At 40.3% G+C, this 24,288-nt stretch overlaps 1 protein-coding gene across 1 annotated transcript; it reads left to right on the top strand.

Moving 5' to 3' along the window:
* Positions 1 to 250: 250 nt before the first annotated feature.
* Positions 251 to 22,622, top strand: kif16bb (kinesin family member 16Bb). Its single transcript, XM_062431001.1, is given in 20 exon segments — positions 251 to 297; positions 389 to 435; positions 509 to 645; positions 783 to 899; positions 1,674 to 1,771; positions 3,407 to 3,516; positions 3,611 to 3,753; positions 4,052 to 4,220; positions 4,661 to 4,789; positions 4,980 to 5,155; positions 5,276 to 5,341; positions 5,427 to 5,486; positions 11,213 to 11,332; positions 11,476 to 11,527; positions 11,632 to 11,769; positions 13,109 to 13,191; positions 15,468 to 15,556; positions 18,619 to 18,792; positions 19,589 to 19,679; positions 20,373 to 22,622. Coding segments are annotated over 20 exon segments (4,296 nt in total).
* The last annotated feature ends 1,666 nt before the right edge of the window (positions 22,623 to 24,288 follow it).

Below are 24,288 nucleotides of genomic sequence, written 5' to 3'. Positions count from 1 at the left end.
GTTTTAAAGATTTTTGTCAATGATTTCTGAACAATATGTCAGGGAAAGCTTTTTTGTCATAGAGATTAATTCTTTGAACCCCAGTGGCGAATTTGTGTAATGTGGTGAGAAAGTGAGAACAGGTCACAGGTGAGATAATTGGGTGTGAAATACGCTGTAGGAGGACAGCCTTCGTTTGAAACCAACAGGTTGGGAAAGCTGCTGGAGAAAACAGGCTGTTAGGTGTGCTCTGTTTGATTTTGATCTAACAATGGCTTCAGTTCGTGTAGCAGTCCGAGTCCGTCCATTGAACAAAAGGTACAGGAATTGTAACAATTGGGTTTTGTTTTTAAAAATGTGTTGTTTCCAAGATGTTAAATTCAATGGGTATTTCTTTACTTTTCCACAGAGAAAAGCAATTATCATCTAAGACCGTAACCTACATAAAAGGGAACAGTTTATTTATTCATAAGGTATTTTTAACCAAAATGAGATGCACCATACTGAAGTAAATGACGTTTTCATTAAGAGTGGGCTGCTCTTTTGTTATTCTAGCCTTCGGCTGTTCGAGGAGATGAGCTGAAGGACAGAGGGAAGACCTTTTCTTACGACTTTTCTTATGATTCAACTGACAAAGAATGCCCCACATTTGCATCCCAGGAGAGGGTATCTCAGTTCCTCTGTTCACACCTTTTGCATCACTTTTGTATTGTGTACAATAATAACTTGGTTCATGGTTTTGCTTATCATTGATTACTTTTTTTTACCTCCTATATTAACTGACTTTATCTGTTGTACTTCAGATTTTCCATGACTTGGGGTCTTATGTCCTGAAAGCTGCTTTTGAGGGTTTCAATGCCTGTGTGTTTGCCTATGGCCAAACAGGCTCAGGAAAATCTTACACGATGATGGGTCATAAAGTAAGGCTTTCTTTCAGCTTATCCACCACTTTTCCTAAGGTTTAAATGCATTTTAAATTTATCTTAAAAGTTAGCCATCATATAAACAATCTTAGATGAAATTGAATATTTCCATCTTGCATGCCAAACATGCTCTATAATCAGCCCTTCAATCACCAGGGACATCCCCAATGTCACATATTCTTACCACTGCAAGCTTACATTGCAAAAATCCCTGTAGCGCTAACCTAGTGTGAACATAGCACTGCCTCCTCACCACATTAGAACCTGACTGATGGCAGCCTCAACAGACGTCCCTCCCCTTCTTTCCATTTATCTCCATGTTTCTCCCCACTAATCAGAAAATGTGATGAGGGCAGCAGGCGGCAGCTTCCCTCTCCTCACCTTGCACAGCACTGGAAATTTCACATCACTACTGAGGTTTTCTGCTTGTCTACCTGGAGATGCGTGCAAGGTCATCAGTAGAGCTGCTGTCAACATTCTAGATAATTATATATGGCTCTTAATGCTTACTATATGTTACTTTGTAATTAAAACAAGGGCATGGAGCTCAGAGTGGAATTGCTTTTATGCTTCAATAACTCTATCAGATGAGTTGTTGCTGTGTTGTTCAGCAGTCCTTTACATGTGCTGAGTTATAGTCACAGCAAAGCATACACACCCAAGAAGACCCAGAAGACATACTGTAACAGGAGCAAAATGAAATTGAGTAATACAAGAACTTTGTGATAAGTGTGTGACAAATTTGACATTTTCTCTCTTTTAATATGTCAGGAAGATAAAGGTTTAATCCCACGGATCTGCGAATGCTTATTCTCAGAAATTTCTCAGAGAAGCAAGTCTGATGCCCTGTCTTTCCGTACAGAGGTTAGGTAAGTGGTTATCATAAATACAGGGTTACTCCTTTTTTAAAAGTTTCATTTTTTATCTTAAAGTGATAATTGAGGACTGTTTGAATCCTGAACATTTTTTAGTCATGAAAGTTTAATTAGTAGCAGGTTGTCATATGTTTTGCTCATCGGTATCGAATTGTTAAGAAAAATTGGTGTTTCAGCAAAAGTACTGAATCATGTGATGTGATACATGTTGTGGGGACTGTGTATCAGGATTTTTGAGTTATTTGCAGATTAAATTCTAAAGACACACACACACACAAACACAATACTATAGTAAAAAAAGACTAAACTAACACGTTAATGTAAGGATTAAGAGCGTGCTACTGCAAGCCTTTTTCTCAGTGCCTCTATTGTTTGTCTGCATGTGTTCATGCAAAGCAGGACTTTCAGGTATAAATTGGCTGCCCCAAAGAACCCATGTGCAGTCATGTGCAAACAGGTTTGTTTCTTGGGATTAGAGACCAAACATTTTTATTTTAATGTGACACATATAAAGGGGCAATGTAACTTGAGTTGTCATAAAGAGATGGTGCATCACCAGCATTGACACTTCAGTATTGCATTAAGGCCTCAGTTTATCCCTCATATCCACAATGCTATAGTTAACAAAGCCTCAAATTCAAGAAGGGATTCACACTTTGCACATAAGTCCCTGATGGGCAACACTCAAAGGCATTGTGGCCATCCAAAAGGAGTGTACAGAAGTAAAAAAACAAGTGTACCCTTCCCTACTTCCTGCTTCCTTGATCTGACAGTGTAGACATCCCGTCAGAAGTGAATGTCTGACAAATGACGAAGCATGACAAAACCAGTACACACCTTTAGCAGTTACCACCCAAAAAACTTGAACCCAATACCTCTATCAAAAATGTGTCCGCTATGTTGATCGAAACCATGGGACCTTTGATAAAATATTTAACCTTTTGGTTTTGGTCACCTCACACTTGCCCCCTAAAACCTCTGACTGTTTTTTTGTCTTTGTTGTGTTTCTTGTGTAGGCAGCTGCCTTGAAAGCATCCCAGCCCTACAGTGTAAAACAAATGTTAAACTACATTTTATATACTGTAAAGAGATGGTGTTAGTTGGGCTCATATGTAACCATCCTTGTTTTCTTATAATAATGGCAGCTACGCCTGTAGTCATTTATCTAATATTGTGACATATTTGAGGTCAACACTGTGCCAGAAAACAACCTGCATGGCTATAACCACAGGATATGGTCTCTGCCATTTCATTATTGTCACGCTCTCGTAAAGCCTAATTGCTCCATGCCTTGTATTGTTTTTGAATCAGCCACTCAGTTTAGTCCTTTTGCTTCTTGCAAACACCCACCACAGTAGTGATTGAAGTGTTCTGCTAAAACCTACTTTGCATACCGGCATATTTGTTTATTCACTGTTAATGCAGACAGAACAATGCATGCACAAGAATTTGGCTTTAAACCTACTGTGTATTTCCATTCATGGTAGAGTGTGAATAGTGACTTGTTTTGTTCTCATTTGGTGCTGTGTCTTCACATAACACTGAAATCCTTTGTTAATTTGTATCTTTGTGGCCTTGTATGCAATCTGTGATTAAATTTTGCATTTATGTTTTGTGTCTTGGCACCAGCTTTTTGGAGATCTACAATGAACGTGTGCAAGATCTCCTTAAGAAGACACCCACAGATTGTGGAGGCTTGAGAGTGAGAGAGCACCCCAGGGATGGGCCTTATGTAGAGAGTAAGTATATTATTCTGCATATCATGTCCATCTCAGCTGACTTGACTTGAAATGCAAAACATTTTATACAGAAAACTACAACTGTTGTTTTTAGATCTGTCCAAGCACTTGGTGCACAATCATAGTGACATTGAGGAGCATATCATTCTTGGGAATTCCAACCGCACCACGGCCAGCACAGGGATGAATGACTTCAGCAGCCGCTCTCACGCCATCTTCACCATCAACTTCACTCGGGTTAACTGCAGTGTTTAGTATCTTGGCTGCCATGTCTCATTAGGTTAAACAGTTTAAAGTTTCCATAAAATCTCTTTGGATGTCAGTAAAGGCCTTTCCTCAAGAGCTGTAATTAGCCCCATTTATCTGTTTTTGTGTTCTGAACATTTTTGAACATGTTTTTTCATCTTCAAAGAAGTTTTCCATCTTAAGGAGCACTTTTGTCATGATACCGCCCATATGCCTAAGTACTCCTCTGTGACGTTGCCTCTTTTGAACTAAACAAGAATTGCTCAGTTATGTTTTTTTCATGCCACAGGCATGGTTTGATGCAGAGATGCCATGTGAGACGCTGAGTAAGATCCACCTGGTAGACCTGGCAGGCAGCGAGAGAGCTGATGCCACACACACCACAGGCACTAGGCTGAAGGAAGGTGCCAATATCAACAAATCCTTGGTCATCCTGGGCAGTGTTATCTCAGCTTTGGGTAAATGGCTGCTAACAGCATGACTGACACACCATGACACAACATCTCTATCTATTATTGAGCTGACTGGCTCGAAACGAGGAATAGATGAGGAATAACACAGACATTCTATGCAGGGACAGTAATTTTGTTTGCTGTAATCACTCCACTTATTAAAAATCAAACAATGTAGGATTTGGGGTTCATTTTTATATTATAGATTTTGCTATTTGAACTTCTGCTCTGATTGTGGCAGAAATTAAACTAGCTATTTATTGCATTGAAGGTATTGGCAAACACAAGGTCAAAGTAGTAACCCTTTTTTTAGGATTGATATTTGGCAGTGACCCTTTCTTGTGCTCAAAAAAGATCTCTGGAGATCTTTTAGATGATGAAACACTGCATATCTTACTGAAACTCTCATGTCTCTGAGTCAGTGTTTTTTCTGTGTGACCTTCCAGCTGACCTCAGTGTGGGAGAACAAACAACAAAAAAGAAGAGGCAGATCTTCATTCCTTACCGAAACTCTGTTCTGACTTGGCTACTTAAAGATAGCCTGGGCGGAAACTCAAAAACTGCTATGATAGCAAGTATGCACCCTAATCTGAACTCTTGACACCAAAACAATACAGGCAATTTCCAGAAAGTTTTTGTAGCTCCTTTTCTTTCTTATCTGCTCTTGATGTTGTATTCAAAAATAAATATGCGAACCACATAATCCTTTTTGTTTTTCATGTTTTATCTCATGAACCTATGTGCATTTCTGATCTCTCATGGCAGCCGTTTCTCCTGCTGATGTGAACTATGGGGAGACCCTGAGCACATTGCGCTATGCCAGCCGCGCTAAAAACATAGTCAACTCTCCCACGGTGAACGAAGACGGCAGCGTGAAGGTGATCCGAGAGCTGCAGGAAGAGATCACCAGGCTCAGAAGGCTACTAGAAGAAGCCAATCAGGTCCATGTCTATGCTCAATTTAGCATAAAAGGCCATCCAGAATACTAAAGTGTGTTATGTTGACAGATTTTATTCAAAGGTTATATAGTAGGTTTGGCTGTCTTCTGACTACTACTCCAGGTTACCCGCAGGGAGCTGTCTTCCTCTGTGAACGTAAAGGAGGAGCTGCATCAGAATGAAGCAAAGGTGAGTCATCTGCCACAATGAGAACAGAGGGGTTTTGATGTACTCCTCTAAGTAATACACATGCTATTCCTGCAATGTCCCCCAGGTACGCACACTGACCAAGGAGTGGACAAGCAAATGGGGGGAGTCTCAGAGTATTCTCCAGGTACAGAAATGTATTAATGATTTTTAAATGTAGTACTTTTATGACTAAACTCAACACATGACTTGAATCACCACTTAGTCAGCATCAGTCTGTTGTAAGAAGAGTGTATTTTCACAGAGGCCAGGTGAGGCTTTGTGTAAATATCCCAGAGCTAATATAAAATTCTTAGTTTGACTAAGAAAAACCTGGAATGTTTGATTTTTGGAAGTGAGCTAGAAGATGACAAGACTAATGGGAGAGAATTGGCTGATGAACAGCTCCAGTAATCCTTGTTTTTTTGTTTTTTGTCTAATCAATAATATCATATAAATATCAAAAGGCTTGCAGTAAAACAAAATATTTTGCCATCTGAACGTTTTTTTTTTTTTTTCAGTTCTGCAAAGTTGGGATGAAGTTATTTCAGAAAGAACTAAGGCACCCGGTGTCCAAAGTTATATTTTTTTGAGCTTGGTTGTTTCTAGACAGTCAATAGTTTGTTAGGTGCTCTTATAGTTGTTTATATGTATTTTCTATTTTGTTCCCTACCTTGCTTTCTATGCCCCCATTTTTGTATCTCATTTAAAATTCCAAAATTATATTCATTTAAATGTGTAAAAACTACACCATTTTAAGCTTGATAAAGAAGGATATATAAGATGAGGCCACCGGATACATAGTGTAATAGTTTACCTTTTTTCATTTTAACACTGACAATCTTTGCCCAGGGAGCCTCCAGAAGCAGTTTTGACAGACGTTGCTGCTTGCAGTAAAGACATCCTACCAGCTGGTGTCACTGCAAGTCTTATGAACAGCCTGAGCCACTTATTGGAAAGCAAAGGGTAATGAAACTAGAGTCAACCTGGCATTTAAATTTAATTTTCCATCTATTTAGATTCAACTAGCACCCAAAAGCTGAGTTCTTGTAATGAGTGTGTGACAGTGTTCGGGAGTCTTGAGAGAAACAACAGACATGCTTCCTCCAAGTGGCAGCATCTTTGAAGAGCCCCAAGCCACTGCAAAAAAAAAAAAGTAGAAAAAAGTGTTTACACTTAACACTTTTCCTCTGTTGAATTTGTGCCCAACCTCCCAAATAACACCAAATGTCATCTGTTTGGGACTCGCCGTATTCAGCCAAGTAGCCTGTTACATTATGCATTGAACTGTGAAGCATGCTAGTCATGAGAATTATGGGGTGACTACTCGTCTCTATCATCCACACTAGAAATATATTCTACAGAGCTTTTGCATGTGTTTAAATTGTTGTGTTGATCTGGCTGTGCTGATTATTTAAAAATAAAATGTCTCGGAATACATTTGTGTATTCTTGACTTGTAGATAACAATAGTGATCCTGTACCAGAGTACATTTCCTACAATCTGACAGCGTTTTGTGACTCTTTACATTTTAAGTAAGCAACGTAAGAATGCTGAAGACCCCACACGTTACTGTCAGCTACATGTGTGTATGTTGAGTAATTAACATTCTACCCTGCATGGTGGTTAGCAGGTGACATTTAGTGGCTTGACAGCCCTTTATTCATGGCAGTGTATTGGAACTCATTAGCAGCTGTCACTGCTCCTAATTAAGAGGTCTTGATTATTGACATATGGCACTTTCGTCTCCGACTGTCCGGCATATTAATTAAAGTTAGTGTTGTAAATCTGTTTGCATCTTGAAGCAGTGGTGACTTTAATGCTCGGAGGCAAAATCATCTGTTTACTGGCAGAGCTGAAAAATAAGGCTTATTTACTGTCGGACTGTGGCAATCCATGTACACACCTGTTATGCTGCATGATACAATGTGACACCTGGGCGAAAAGGCCACTGTACTGGTGACCAGCAGGCACACTGGTGTTGCTGAAACCCTAAGTGTTTGATGAATGACTTTATGGATTTGACATTTGTCTTCCTGTGCATTTGCATTCTGCCCGGGTGAAAAATGATAAGTGGGATTCCTGCATGGATTGCTGCACAGAGCTTAGAAAAGAGAAGCACACCCAAGCCCTGTTTGAAGTCGGCCATTTCAATATTCTGTATGTGTGCTCGACAAACAAAAGCTTAATCACATTTAGTGAAAGATTTATTCATTTTTTTTAAACAAATGCCTTCAACTTGTGTTGTTTAAATAGAACGGATATACTAATATATTCCAGCCTCCAGGTTAAAGTTTAAGGTGCTGTATAGCTTCACTTTATAAATTAAGAGCAGTTTTCTCAAAGTCTTCAATTTTTATGTGTATATATATATATATATATATATATATAGATAATACTTTTTTGGTTAATTTGCTTAGAGTTAGGAGACGAGTTGACCAAGAGCGATGTAAACAGAATTTTGAATTCTGTATTCAAAGCAGATTTAGAATGCAAAGTTATTCATCGTCAGCTTCCCAGATTGGTTACAGGGCATGTGGGAATGAGAAAGTAATTAATATAAGATGGATTCCAGAGAAGCCTCTTACCAGACAGAGACGGCAACAGATTGAGAGAACAAAAAAGGCAGGAAGAGGGTAAAGTGAAATGTTGTCTACTGCAGGGGTATACATACACACATGCACGCATATGCACACACATTTGCAAGTTCTTTCACTGCACGAGTTGAGTTGCATTCTGCTCCCACAGCCACCCTTTCAGGTCCCCTTGTAACGCAGTGTGGTGGGAGGAACCTCCATTTCAGGGAGATAAAATGAACCACAATGTTTCTTTTGATCCTGGTAGTCTTTGTATTTCCAAACATGCAACAATCAGCAAAGACATAACTTAAGCCTCAAATGCTCTGAGCCTTGCTCTGTTTAACGTCAATTTACTTCATACTGTCAGCAGTTATACATCATATTTTGTCATTAAAGCTTTTCATGACCTTTACACATTCTTATCAGTCAGTTTTTTTTTTGTTTTTTTTTACTTTTTCCATTCCTTTAAAGCCTAGGTCCAAAATGGGTTGCTTCTTTTAATTTAGCAAAAATCCATTACGCAGTTTGAAACACATGACAAATCCATGATTTATAGGTGTCATCCCTGTCTACAATAACTAAAATCTTACTGCTAAAATCAACTATACTTCACATAGCAGTGTGCAAAATGGACACATTAACTGACCTGAATAGCAATGCGACATGTAGCAATTTTTAGACTGATGGGGGTTCATAAAAGCTTTTATCAGGATGACTCACCCTTTTGATTTAAGTACAAGTACATGCATGGCAACATAACAGCTGGAGTGTAAATCAGTCTTATTATACAACATATTAATATTACAACCAGAACAAGAAGTTTTTGGTTGAGATTCTGCCTTTGCATGTGGCACACACACAAATAACATCAAGGGAGGGTTAAGAATCAGTAAGTGCTAACAAGATGCATGTTCTTCTCTGTGTGTTAACATACTGGAATATAACCAATCATTGCAAACAAAGGGCTTCATGCCATTGTGAAAAATGTCCATGTAATTGCCTTTCCTTTTATGTGCCACTCATTGTAACTTCGTAAAGAACAGGGACATAAATGCAACTAATTTCAAGGAAATTAACCTTACATTGCAACAGAGCAAATTTTTGTCTTGTTCATAATTTAGTAGCTGCTTGTCTGTTATGTTGGAAAGTTTGTCCACTTGATATGAGGCTGATAGGCAGTTGGGAAGGACTGATTGGCTGGCCTGGTATGGCAGTGTTTTGAAATGCATATTAACCAAGTCGGGAACCTGAACTGTCAAAGCACTGAGAAAAATCCATTAAAAATTCAGCCCAACCACAGATGATGGATTTTAATGGAAGCCTAAATGCTGCCCGAGCCTGGCTGCTGGTCTAGGCCACAGTTAATTACAGTATGTTCACCAGCTGCCTTGGTCTGAAAGACTGTCTTTTTTTCCCTTTTTTTTGTCCTCACAGCACTCAGACTAACTGACTGACTGAGTGTGGTGGGAGCAACTTTTCTGGTATGTGTGCGGATGTGAGGAGAAAACAGAGTATCTCATCTGCTCCTGATGTCTGAGGAAAGTGACACAGTGCATTAAACTGCCAGGCTGGTCCTCACCTCTAATGAAGTCTGTAAAGAATCCCTTTTAATTAAGTACAGGGGCTGGGGTCGATGCCTCTCCTTCTTCATTAGAAAAAAGGATTTTCTCCCATCTCACAACTGCCGATGAGTGAGGTGGTGGTGGACACGTCTCTCTCTTCACGGTCCAATCTATACGAAAGAGTAGGAAGAGGTTGAAAGAGAGGGGAACTAGTTTATGCAGAGTGTTGCCTCTGATTCCTTCATATGTGAGATTTTCTGCTCTGCCTCTTGGGGAGGTACTTATGATAATCCATGGCAATGTGAGGCATTAGTCCACCAGCTTAACAGAAGAAGACTTCTGATAGGGCCACTCATACTTTGGTAGACTCTTGGTTATTGAACCACAGTCATTTCCCTGGGAGGAAAAGGTTATTGGCCTTAAACACTTGCCCAGAGAGTTAAGTTTCTCTTCATAGCTTAATTCAGTGTGTCTTTTGAACCTAGCAGGTCATCCAAGGCTAAATGTTTAATTTCTTTTTAAATAATGGCCAAATTAACTGCTCAACACACTCATTCTGTCTGCAGCCTGTCTAGTCTTTTCTTTACTCCTTTTGTAAGTTAGAAATTAAATAATACTAAATGACATTTCAAGTTAAATGAATATCACCTCTTGACAGACACATATGCTGTAAGGTGTGTGACTCATGCTTTTACATTTCCTCAGCAACAATTGTTGGAGGCAGTGAAGCGGTGTATGGAACAGATCAGAGGTTTAAGTGTAGCTGTCGTATGCTTTAGAAATGGCTTTCAAGGATTAAATCAATTTCTCTACTACTCACGTTTCTGTAGAGAGGTGCTGTACCACCATTAAATACATATTTAACAGGGATTTCTGGACAAGCTGAATGGATTTTTTTTTTTTAAATGGACATTAATTTCTATTTGACATTTGAATTGTGATGTAACTAATGTGGCTTTATGTGCGAAATATGGACATTTAAGTTTTTTTCTTTTCATTTGCATTCCAAGAAATGACATTTATACAAACACGGAACATGTCATATGGGGAGAAAATGTAAAATGTACATATGAAATAATCTTAAAATTATTCATTTTACGCCAGTTATTCACTTTGCTCAAGAAGTAATGCACTATTGATGGGAAAAGAAGGTGTTGCTTTATGCTTAAGCTTCAGCATGGCAACTTTCCACCTCATGTGAAGCTAAAAGGAAGAAGAATTCACTTGTTTGACCTTTCATACAGTACTCCCTTCAGACACATTGTAAATGACATGGAACTAGTTGAAGTTTGTTTCTGGTATCTAAAGTTGTTATACTTTACAAGCTTGGGAGTGTTTTAATAGCAACATACAGTGCTGATAGCAATGTATCAATAAAGGCAATGATGCATGTTACACAACCCACCTGTGTGTTTGTGTGCGTGGGCGGTGGCAGTGCGTCTGTTTCGCTCAGTGAGCACAATGTACAGTTTGACTCTCACTATGATAATCTGAATGATTTATGGTGTCTCTCTTGCCGTTAGCCACTCTACTGCTTCATGGCGACACATGGTTGGAACGCCGCTATTCTGCTTGGCCTTCAGGCAAGGAAGAGCAGTCATAAAGAATTCAGTTTTCTGCTGGTTGCCATTAAATGTCTGTCAGCATTTTTATTTTCTATTGTATGCCATTCCAGCTACAGGCTATTGAAATAGGTTTTTTCCCACCTCACAGAATATTCTCTTGTCTTGTAGGAGGAGACGGTGGCTCTGAGGAAGGAGGGGAGTGGAGTAGTCCTTGACTGCCAGTTACCTCATCTGATAGGCATTGATGAAGACCTGCTGAGCACTGGCATCATCCTCTATTATTTGAAAGTGAATAGAGCACTCAAACGTAGTATAATCCACATAAATCTGCATTTTCTTAGAAATCTTTACAAGCCATTGGTCCACTGCTTACGGTAATTGCGTCTGATTTCCAAATAAACATCTTATTTACCTTTAAATCTCCTGGGTAGGATGGCAGAACCCTGATTGGGGGTGAGAAAGCATCATGCAGTCAGGATTTTGGTGAGTGAGGGTCACTACAGTATGGTTAATATAGTTTGTGTTATTCATTGGACTGAAAATAATCAGTATTTCTTTGTTTGCTTTCGTATTTAATTGTGTTGCAGTGCTTCATGGGCCTGGACTCCTCTGTGATCGTTGTGTGTTTGAGAACTGTGCGGGAACTGTGACTCTGATCCCTCAGGATGGTGCACAGTGTTCAGTCAATGGCTCTTTGGTAACTGAACCCTGCCAGCTGACTCAGGGTAAGCATTCTGCAAAGCCAATATGCTCCTGATTATTCTTTAATGAGTTGGGGTTAGGGGGGGGGGCAAAGAAATGCTGTACTAATAAGGATTTTGTTCTCAGATGCACAATTATTGCACTAGTGTGAGCCAATAGTGATATGAGACCACATCTGCAAATGAAATCCACTTTGTGTCCCCAGCGCCTCTATGGCAGCACACTCAGGGCATGAGTGGATTGTGAACACAGCTCTCTACAGGGCAGATGCCATTTCTCTTACTAAACATTTTGAAGGGCGAGAGGCCACGGACAAAGCTCCAGACAAAGCCCCAGGCCCTCCATTTAATTGGCAGATGGAGTTGATAGGGCCGACAGGTTTGAAGTGGGCCATAGCATTAACCTTTCAAAGGACAGAGCCAAGCCGAGCTGAAACTCCTGCCCCCCTGAGCAGACCCCGCTTGCCGGGTCTGAGAGTTTTCGCCGCTTACTGCCTCCTCATCCACACTGCTTTGCTTGCGAGAGATAAAAACTGCACACAGAATCAGGCAGCGCAATGCCTGGCTATGCTAGTCTCTTTTTTATAACCATTTCAAGTTATCCAATATCCCCTTCAGAAACGGCTGCATCTGAGGCTATTTTCTTGAACAAATGATAGTAATTTTCGGTCCAACAGCAGCTGGAATCCATCACAGGCTGCCCTCTCAGGTGCTTTGTCACTCGTCAGAAGTCATTAGTAGTAGCAAGATTAGTATTTGCTGTGCAGAGGGAGGAAGACGAGAGTGGAGAGGAGACCTCGAAGAAAATCTGTGGTTGTGGCAATTTGAGCTTGAGTCTGATATATATAAACCTTAATATCACCTCAATTCTATAGCTTTACAAGACCCCAAGTTTTCCTGGACCATTTTCTTTGGTAAATCATCCTCCTGGTCTAGGTCACTACCAGTCACATTGGGGATTGTGTTCATGGTGATTCATTCACATAACCTCAGCAGAGACAAATGCAGGCAAACTTTTGTGCCGTTTGCCAAGTTTTCCCCAAGTTCAGTGCAGAGACAGTTAACTGCAATGCCACAATGACAGAGATTCCCATGGCCAACATTGGCAACTTTAGCTCCTTAGCTTTTCATGCATTATGGATACCGTACCACACCTCAAAAGGGTTTCTTTCTTACCTTCAGCATCGTAACTGTCACTGGCATCTCTTTTGAAACTCATCACATTTTCTTCGTTCTGGTCTGTCTCAAATTGTAACGTCGGTCTCAGCAGATGGTGAAGCATTTTAACCAAATAGTTGGAGCTTGTAAGTGGATGAGTGATTTCCCACTTTTCTCATGATTTACCTCTTCGTTTTCCCTTCAGGTGCAATCATACAGCTTGGGAGAGGAACCATATTTCGATTTAACCATCCCACAGAAGCTGCCCAGCTCAGAGAGGAACAACAGGTACAGACAGTACCCAAAACCACACTAGACATACTGTTCCACTGCCTTTTTAACAATATTCTGCTGTTTTTTTTTACTAAGCTGAATGAGCGTCTTTGAGAAAAGATGCTACCTCAACTTCATTGTGTGCTGGTAATTTTTAAAAGCAAGTCAGCATCATACAAGAGTTTGTTTCCATAACTGCCAGCTGTAATACCTGCTACCTTCAGCAAACACTGTTTACGTTGAACTCTGATTTACACTGAACTCCACAACAAACAGCACCAGGTTCTTTCTGATCAGAACAACAACTGCTGCTGCCACTGCTTGTTTCTGTCTGTTTAGCACGAAACTCTACTCCTTTGTTCTGAATAATTGGTGCTCAAAAAAAGCAGACCGGCACGTCATAAACAATCCCTCCACAATGCTGAACTAAAAAAAACTCTATGCTGACCCTAAAAGAAGGCCAGGTGCAGCGTCTTTCAAAATTGGCTGCTTTTTGTCCATCTTGCAAGAGCTCTTGCTTGGCTTTCATGTTTTCTTTTTAAAGTAGCATTGTGTGAATTCACCCTTTTCTACCTAAAGAATCTGCAACCAGTTTTTTCTCAAATAATTTAAGTATTCTTGAGAAGTTTGGCTTTTGTAAGTCTGAGTGGGTTTAAGAATAAAAACTCAGAACTGTTTGTGCTGGACCAAATTAAATTTTAAATTTAGTAAACAATGGTGAAAAATGTCCTTTATGAATGCATTAATACATAATGTTAGTATTTGTGTATTGTTCGAACTTTGACAACATGTAACTTTGAGATTGGAAAGTCTTCTGCAGTTTATTGTGAAGTCAAAAGTGTTCTATTAATCAATAGATCAAGATCAAGAGAAAAAAACTCTTGATTTATTGGAAGCTACCAATTAGCGGAAGAATGCAAGAAAAGTACACTTAGGTCAGTCATAGAAAATGGAAGACATCTTGGTGAACTTGTAAATCTGCTTTAAGCAAGCTGTTCTCACAAAACTGTCAGCACTAGTGAGGGAGGTCAGAAAGAGGCCTGTGAACACTCTGAAGGAGCTACAGGATGCCATGCTGTAGCTGAGACAGGGAACACTGTGCATACAAATACGTTTGCCTGGATGATTCACTACTCATAGCTTTATGACACAGTGGCAAAGAGAAAGTTACTGTTGGAATAACCCGTATGACATTTGGGTGAGTGTTCGACAGAAAGCAGGTAGGAAATGTGCAGGAAACATGCCAATAAACACCAAGCATCAGCAGAAGCAAGCCATAACATGCTCCGTATATTTAGATGACAGATGATCAAGCCTGTTACTTTTAAACCTTTATTAATGAAGTGACTGGAATATGCTGAGGTAAAAGGCCCCTCTCTTGAAACAGGCACTGTGATATTAGGCTATAAAAACATGATATTACCATGATATTCGTTCATAATGATATTCACAAAATGGGTTCTGGTCTTTCTTTTCAGTTCAATGTTATTGTTATTATACTAAAATTCCTTCTGTATAATTTCATTTAATTGGAAATAATTTTATTATAGGGAAAAAAGTGACTCAGTCAGTGATTCGATTGTAATGCCTGCAACTCAAATAAGCCCACCCACATTTCTTAAACATTTCCTCCTGGGCTTCAAACAATTTCATGTTGTAAAATGGATTCATAAACCATTTTATAGACACAGCTGTACTTCTAGTTTTTGACAGCTTTCTACTCACTACATTATTGAAAATTGCACACTATTACAGCCAAGTAAAGTACAGGCATCCAGCCCCCACTGTGGTTCCAAGAGGAGTCTTTGCCATTCATTTTTAACATTGATTCCAAACGAGATGGTCTCAAGAGTTCCACATTCACTCAGTCTGAAAATGTGCTAGCACACCTCGAATACCTTGTGTGACTGGCTTTAAAATAGTCTACTCCAGCGGCAGCAAATTGTATAACATTCCCTCTTATTTTAGAGTGAAAATGTGAAAGCACTCAGGCAGAACAGCGCTAAAGATAAACTGTAAAACATGGAATCACAAGAAGGAACCTGGTTGAAGATTACAGCTGTTCTCTTGCCAGTCAAAATGCATGGCCCTTTCTTTTCAGGGGTATATGATCATTTTAATTGTGTGTATTGTAAATATCGTATCTCCTCCTGTGTTCTGTGAAAAAGTATCATTAACACTGATGACATAGTGTATAGACTATTCTAATTACACCACTGTATAATTGCAAACTAATTTCTGAGACTCACAGATTTTCATTTCACAGTGCTGTCTCATTCTGTTGTCTGCAGAGTGGCTTGTTGTCTGCATTAAACCTGTCCTTGACTGACATGTCCAAATCTACAGAGAATCTGACCAAGGTGATGCTACAAAATACAAGGTGAGGCTCATGCAGACATGCGTAATAGCCCTTTACACTATGTGACCCAGGCCTGACTGATCTCACCTCAGTCTCCGCTGTGTGCCTACTAAGCAGCATTCATAAGGCGTGTAGACCAAATCAAAGCCATAAATTATAGCAGCATTGCTGTGAAGAGAAGTGGGAACATGCAAAAAGCTACTCTGTAGTGCTTCATGCTTAGCCAGTGGAAATCACAGCAGGCCTGTCTTCAAAAGCTGAGCGTGCATCGCAAACCAGCCTCTAGTTCAGTAGGTAGCAAACTGCTCTCTGTCCCATTTCCAAATTCACTTCAGTTCACTGGACATTCAGCTTTCCCAGAACATACTGTAAAAAAAATCTTAGGCTTTTCTTATCTGTTCTTATCTCTACTTATTTTCTTGTGTATATGTAAAATGTCATCAGTTATGGCCTGAGTACTGTCCACATTTAGGAAATCATGGTCCAAATGCCTGGAAGTGTTCTTTCTCTGCCTATATTATCAGTTATCCCGTGGGAGCTGACTTATGTGAACTTGTGGTAAACGAGTATCCCAGCATGCATTTTGCATCAACCCGGGGCAAAGATGGTGGATATGAGCCAGTCTCAACGCTGTTTTCAGTTTTGTTCCCTTCAGAAATAGATGTGAATATTATAATGCATACTAAACAGTTAGTACAGCTTATTCTTATTTTCACTTTTTATTTTTTTCACTTAAAGCCTACTAAACTCTGGAAGACATGTTAATTTATCCCCCAAAATCCAATTTTCTGTCTAGTGATTCAGCTCATACTGAAGTAGTGAGCAATTTGAGACCCCCCCCCCTTTTCTCTTATGATCTGATAACCTTGATGTTTTACAGCATGTGGAGCTGTTTGACATGTAATTTCCCTCACAGTGCAGTATTCTCAAAAAGCAGCACTTGTGCTCAGGTGATTCATACCCCTGTTCAGTTCCACATTTGCAACCCTCCCCCTGACCTGCTGATTTTACCTTGCTTGGTTTGGATATGAAAGGGTGAACATGCATGAGCATACTAAATAGAGGATTACTTCAGGACGGTGACTATCAATCGAGTACACAGCTACAGTTTTCATTATCCTACATCAGGAAAATGGGGTTGTGTGTGAAATTGTTAATAGTGTGCAGAAGATCTAGAATGGAAGTCAGTAGGAATGATTGGTGGACAGGGACATAGGTGTTAATAAGTATTAATTACAGATCAGCAGCTGCATTGTCAACTGTTTTTTACAGTATAGAAAACATACAGTACACACAGGTGAACAAAGGTGTACAGAATGTTGCACATTACACTCTGATTATTCCTTATTTCCTCTCTAGCTTTCTATTTTCACTACCAATGCACCATGAAATATTAAATGAGCATGCACCGGATATTTTTCAAGTGTTTTTTTCCCCTCTCATCTGGCTTACTAAATCATCATCTGTTCAAGCACTGAAGATGGGCATTAGGGAAATGACCTTTTTCACCTGTTGCTAAGATATGTATTCCATCCTTGTTCCACTTGCTGTTTGCGTAGCTCAAACTCCCTCACAGCAAGGACAGAAATTATTTTTAAGTTTGCCCAATCATCTTGGAAAAAACCCTCAGTGGTAAATGAGAGCAAATCATTTGAATTCAAACAGTGGCTGTGGATATCTTTGCAACTCAGAGTGACACAGGTTATTAATGCAGTGACCTGCAGTTTCTTTAGGGGGTGCTTTATTCTACCAAAAGCAACCAGCCTATTATCAGCTAGATCTGTTGGATCACGAAGCTTCTCACTTGAGAGTCTGGGCAGGAAAAGGGTAACTGCATTAACAAAAAGTCTAACCTGCTCCTTCAGCACAGGGAACGCTTCACATTTTTTATAATTGTTAAGATCTCCAGTTCAATTATGTAGATATATTCAATACTCAAGTGCATTAATGATGTCATGATGAATGCTATTTTTTTTCCCCAACTATGCATAAGTTGTAGAAATCTTCTTGCTGTCTGCAAGTAACATGGATGCAACACATCTGCATAATCTTTCAATAACCTTTAATTATATATAATTTATTCCCTCTGCATTTATCAGATGTATTTGGAGAAGTTGTTGAAATGTTGTGGTTTTACTAGTTATGATGTATTAGTGTAGACATTCAGATATAGCCATAAATGTGCTGTTTTGGTAGACTGATAGTTGTAATTTTTTCTGTTGGATTTATTTATTAGGTTTATCATATAAATAATTGGGATATTTGGTTAGGCAAACATTAAAATAATCCATGTTCTACCCCTGGGCATAGTTGGGAAACATCCAAAATGCGGAGGAAAGCAAGGGCTATGCTTGTCTGTTCAAGCTTTATGTTGATGATTTTGAGTTATTTATTTCTTATTGTGTATGAGTTCATGACCATCCACAAGAGCCACTTCTTAACTTCCATTCCAAGTAAAAGGTGGCCCACTGTGTTTGATTCAGTCTATATTTAATGGACTGTGTAAACGAAAACACGATGTCGTAGCCAAGCCCAAATTCAGTTCTTTCAAGCCCAGCACGTCTGGACTCTCAATGATAGAACGGACCAGCTGGTGTTTGGTCCTCACAGCTTTTAATGGCCACCTTAGCTCTGAAAGTCCCTCATCTGACAACCCTCTCTGTATCCTCCATCTCTGGCCAGAAGGCCAAGTGGCCGCTTTACTGTTTGCCTTCTCTGACCTATGACAGGCTGTTAGCAGCTTGCATCTCCTGAAATTGTGTTTTTACACTGGTTTAAATCCATCTCTCTAGGAGACACTGTGCCACTTAATGCCTCCTGCCACCAGCTTTAGTGCAGCTAGAATGATCTTGCCTACAAATCTATCTAGCTCTGATTTTTCTTTTCTTTTTTGTTTGTCGCTTTACTTTAAGCTGTCAATTTTGTCATACAACAGCTACTAAATTAACTGGAAAAATACAGAAATATGACGAATGGTGAGTGTGTTAAATAGCGCATATAAAAGTATATAGGACTTGAATATCATGTAGACTACATACCTCACAAGGAAACTTTGTGGGTGTGCATATATGATTGATGACTAGGAGGATGGAAGAGAAGCTCAACCAGCAGGAGGTGGGATGGCAGCAGGTCCAAGACAGTCTGAACAGACGCAACCGGGACATCAAAAGAGTTTCAAAGGAAAACAGTGGGGCTCCCCTTCAAAACACAGCAGATGAGATGACAAAAGGGGAAGAGGTAGAAGACTCTGGCAATGGGTAAGTTAGGAGGGAGGTGAACTGTGCTGTCTGTAGGGCTGATAATAAATCTGTTGTGTACCAATTTTGTTCAGTCATTCCTCAGCAACAACACTGCATATGAGTGACATGCATGACAGGGGAAAAAACGTGTTTCAAGAAAATTTGGTAAGCTTCTTCCACTGGGAATCCCAGATCAGAGTTTTTCCATTCACTCAAGTGAGTAGACAAATATCACTGAGTACAGGACATCCGCTGTTCTGATCCTCAGGATCTGCAAAAATCCTTTAATCGTCACAAGGACCTGCACTGTCCCTTGTTGGTGTTGTCATGCATTAATACTCTCACTTTCCTCATGTGACAACCTGCTGCAACACACAAAGCTCCACCAAAGCTGCTGTTTACTGTCAGAAATGATTGTGAGCTGTATATTTGGTTTCTGCTCCCCCTCTGGAGTGCTGAGTATTGTATGTAAATCCTCAAATCAACATGCACAAATTCTATTTAATTTCACAGTTAGTAGAGTGGCTCTAATCTCATCCAGCCATTTGGGCTGTTTGCTTTTCAAATCTAATGGATGGTTTGTGTGTGTGTATGGGAGGTGGGGGTGGGTGTCTTTTGCCTGCAAACTGTTTGAAGTCTCCAGTGTCACCCCACAGCAAATAATTAAATTTGCTATTAAAAACAAAAAGGCTGTCAGCATGTATAAGAATATAAACACAGCTGTATTATGCGCACGTCATCTCATATAAAGACGCAATTTTTTGTTTCTAAAATGTGTCATTTTGTTTTTGTATCTGAACTGTGTCCCTTTCAGCCAGATGGATGTGCTGGCTGCTGGGACAGCTGTGTCCAAACTACCAAGCAGCTCTCCGACCTGTGCCACAACAGACAAGCTTACCACTACAGTATGTATTCATATTTCTTTGTACAGTTATAGCAAATCACACTATTTATTAAATATAATAGAAATAAGGATTTAATAAACTATAAGTTATTTCTGGGTGAAGGAGTAGATCATTTTATTGTGCTCATAGAATAAAAATAAAAAAAGAAGCTAAAACACAGTATGCAAATATAGTGACTTTGTTCTGTAGTTTCTGTTTATCAAGACATAACAGTGCCATTGTGCAACTCAAGTATAAGTTCCTTTTTTCTTTGCAAAACAGAGCAAATGTCAAAACCTATCCCCTTGCCAGCCGGGCCCAATACAGATTTTTATGAGGCATGAAATGCTTTTTTCCCTTGGCTTGTTCTGTTTGTTTATTATGCACATATTTAAACCCTATTACACTTTCCTGCAGGGGTTTCAAAGAAAATGACACTCATTTTGTGAAAGCACATTGCAATGAGAGCACTTTTGAAATATTTCTGTTTATACATGTACCTTATTGTTCTTCACTCCAATTTCCCAATGCATATCTTAAGATATTCATATATAATTGAATACATAAAGATGTTTTTGAGGTGGGGGTTGTTTTTTTAGTTTTTTTAAGTTGTAGTAAATTGCATGCAACAAACTGGATTCTTGAAAGACTGTACTTTTAACATTTATTTCTTCTCCTTTCTCCTTTTCTCATCTAATACACAACATAAACTAGGCCATTCCTGAAAAATATCCTGTCCCTCACACTAGTTTTGAGTTGGATGGAGAAGTACTACGGGGTGGGGTAAGCACCAGAGATGGCCAGGAGCAGGAGAGGGACTTGTGTCATAAATCAGAGCCAGAACTCATGTCTGAGCAGCCTCAGAGGAAAGCTGAGAGTGGGGCTGGAGTCACAAGTTATAAGGTAGAGGAGGTTTGGTCAGGGGATGCCAGCCTCCAGCAGACAAGTGTCCTGGGCCCGGTTGATGGATGTGGCATGAAGCCAGAGGGGAATGCTAACAAGATCCAAGGTGTCGTGACTGACTGGTACAAGGGGAGATCTGGCTCTGGTGGGAGCTCATTAAGCAGCATGTCCCCCCTGCAGAGCATAGGAGGAACTTGCTCCACATCAGTCCTCCCACAGACCAGCACTCATTCTCAGCTCGACAAAAAGCCTCTCGGCAGTCAAGCCGCCTGTTGTCCACCTGAGGAAAATACTTTCGAGGGCCGGTTCAGCTGTGGAGAGATGGATGAATCTGGAGGTTGGGAGGAGAGCCCGGACATGTGTGCGACAGAGACTGCAGGAGCTGCTGTTCAAAGCTCAGGGCTGGGCTCTTTGGCCAACAGAGTTTCTTGGATTGTCCAGGATGCAGGGCGCCATCTTTGGAGTTCTCCCACAGTGTCACAGCAAGTCAGAGAGGAGGGGAAAAAATTGCCTGTTGGGGCCCGCTGGTCAAGTCAGGTCATCTCTCTAGTCAGGGAAAGTAAGGTCCTGTCTGTAGTGAAAGACAGCCAGGTCGTCTCCCTGGTTAAAAGGAGTTATGTCTTCTCACTGTTCAAGGATAGTCACATTTTTTCCATGCTGAAAGACCTACCACTCATACAGCAAATCCAGACTGAGATAAATCAACACCTTCAGGCTGAGGAGGCAGCTAGAATTATTCAAGGCTGCATTAGTCCTCTCACTACACAACTCCCAGTCCTGTCCCCGACTCAGGATTTTATCGAAGCAGAGGAATTGCCGGATGACATGCGGCTTATCCCAGAAGATATCTGGACGATGAATATGAGTATTGGGGATCTGCAGTTACCGCAAGAGCAGGACGTGGCTAATATTAATATAAAAAAAGGAGACAAAATAGCTTCAATGAAACACACTAGCGAGCCAGAGGTTACACATTTACCTGCAGACAATAGTCGGGCATTGGAGAATTCGGTGACTGTGCAGAACAAAAATGACATCCAAATCTTATGTTTATCATTGATAGAATTTCCTGATGCTCTTGTGAACCTGAAAAATCTGCCGTTGCCAGACCTGGTTGCCTCTTTGCAGTCTGTTATCTCTACCTCAGTGCTCTCCTCCCAGAAGATTGTAGCTCTCTTTTGGTTGAATGTGGCTAAATGTAGCCAACCTGAACCTTATCCTGCGCTCTTGATTCTGATGGAGACGGGCCTCTATACACTGACCTCTGACTCTGGGCTTCTGGTGCTTTTCCATTATCTCCCCTTGATGCAGCTGAAGGAGGTGCAGATAGGCTTAGCAGGCCACAGTCTGCGTTTGATGGGATCTACGGAGGAGAGCATTTTGGGTTTGTACACCCACAACCAGGAGCTTACCAAAGAGCTGTGCTGGGCCATACTTGGTGTCATCTGCCCTGGGGACAGTAGGGTCTCACAGCACTCGCTTCTCTGCAGAGATTTAGTGAAACTCTCTCTAGATGGGCAGGCTTATTTACCTGACCTGCTGCTGGATGCTGGTTTAAGGGTGTGCTGCCAGTTTCAGAAAAGTCTTGCAGATCTGGTTTACCTCCTTCATTGTAACATGGATCAACAACCTGTCGCTCTGGGAGAGGTACAGCTGCTACTGTACACAAGTGTAGGGGTGTGTGATGGTTCCGGTAGCCGCACTGCACCTCTGGCCCAGCTTTTACTTACTGATACCCACCTTGGTCTGGTGCAGGAAGACATTGTCTTTCACCCGACTCCACGCTCTGTCGCCATAGAGACCTGCCGTCCACAGTTCCACGATTTAACTCTTCGTCAGCGCTCAGATGTGCGCTGCGTGCTGGTGCATGATGAAGACAAGCATGGAGCTGTCACATTGGATGTAATCCTTGCAAATGTGAGGGCCAGGGGTCACCCTGAAAGTGCAGCTATCCTGCCTACACATGCTTCAAATTCATCTCCCCATGCAGAAGTGTGGAAATTAACTTTCAGTTGCTCCACTGAGGCCACCTGCCTGATTAATCACTTGTCAAATGTCTGATCAAGGACTGAACAGCCGGTAATGAACAGCACAGCTTGAAAACTCTCACTCACAAGGAGCAAAGGCAAAAGTGCATTCCAACCAGACAGTGTTGTCACAGTCACAGTTCACTGTGACCAATTTAGAAGTTTTTGTATTTCCTTTTTATGTAACTTGGCTTTGGCACTTGAGACTTTATCTTTAAAACACTTTAATTTCTATGTTTTTGCATTGTTCATGTTCTTAACCCAATACCTCACCAGTAATGGAGATGTTCTTAGTTTAATATGGGATGTTTTAAATTAGGGGTTGAAAGTTAAACATTGAAGATTAAAAACCTGTTTGGTAAGTTTGTTTCATGGGCATTGTGTGTATGTATATATATATTTTAGGATTTTACGTCATGATTTCAACATCATGCTTAAGTTGTATGAATGTCAAGTTGTTGTCAATATGTATTTTATGTAAGAAAATAGGTCTTTTTGAGGTGGGTATGTGTGAATATGTTTGAAAAAAAATAAAAGGAAGGTAAATCCACTGTTCTTCTGGAGTTTGTTTACCACTTAGGATGCAGATAAGCTCTGATAGTTGAGCCTTTAACTGGGGAAAACAAAGAATTCAGAGTCTGATGCATTTCACTGCCTTCTCTAATGTCTAATGTTTTTCTTCCTATCATCTCCGTCAGGCTTTCTTTTTCTCTCCTCCCTCCTCTCCTCCTGTTAACTTTAAGCCTCTTTCTTACTGTCTACGACTGCATGAATCAGTATTCAACTCAAAGTACTGAACTTACTTTTGTAAAGATACATTCTTAGTATCTGGGGTCAAGATTAACCTCTGCTATAGTTAAAACCTGCTCAAATGCTCATTTACCCCGGCTAGTCAATATTTTCCACTCAAGGACAATACTTGTTTTATTTTATGAGAGCTGCTTTAAATTTGAATAGTTTGATCATGATCCATCTCTGAGAAAGAACTTGAGTTTGATTCACATCTTGAGAGTTGGAGGCAAAGACTCCTGAGCTCCTTTTCTTGACTGAGTGACCCCATCCAGCATGGAAAATTACAGGGGCAATATAGTGCAATCAGCCCTCTTGTCTGCTCCAGCATGAAGGATGGAGATTTGGCCTCGAATTAAGAAACACATTGCACCTCATAGCAGTGAGGTTTGAGCCAGGATGAAAGCTCAGGGATGTGAAAGGGGGTTGTTTTTCTCTCTCTGCTCCAGACAGTTAATTAGCATTCAAGCCATTCCCTGTGTATCATGCCTTCCTGTGAATAAAACACAAAAGGTAGACAAATCATAACCTGACGTATCGAAAATGAGGCTGGGTGTCTGTGAGGGAAGATTACAATTGTACGTTTAATTTTCCACAGGTTAATTTCCACATTTTCAGATTACATCAAAAGTCACTGTTTTGCAAACATTTTTGCAGGTAAAAGTTTAATGCAAACTGCAGAATAAGACACTGACTATGAGTGATTGAGAAGTTGTAATTGTTTGAGCTATTGCCATGTGCAGTGTGGGCTGGTGAGTTTGTTCCTACTTGAGGCAGTTGGCTAACATCTCAACCTCTCTGCCTCTCTTGTACCATATGTGACGCCTTCAGTGTGTCGTTTTTTTAATGAAGCTATTCTTTGGGAAATGAAAATTGAGTGGGAGATGGTAATCCTTAATGCTATTGTTAAA

Source organism: Scomber scombrus, chromosome 12 (assembly GCF_963691925.1).
Source record: "Scomber scombrus chromosome 12, fScoSco1.1, whole genome shotgun sequence".
NCBI classification, from domain to species: Eukaryota; Metazoa; Chordata; class Actinopteri; order Scombriformes; family Scombridae; genus Scomber; species Scomber scombrus.
The sequence above is the reverse complement of the archived record's forward strand: the minus strand, read 5'-3'. Positions and strand labels throughout refer to the sequence as shown.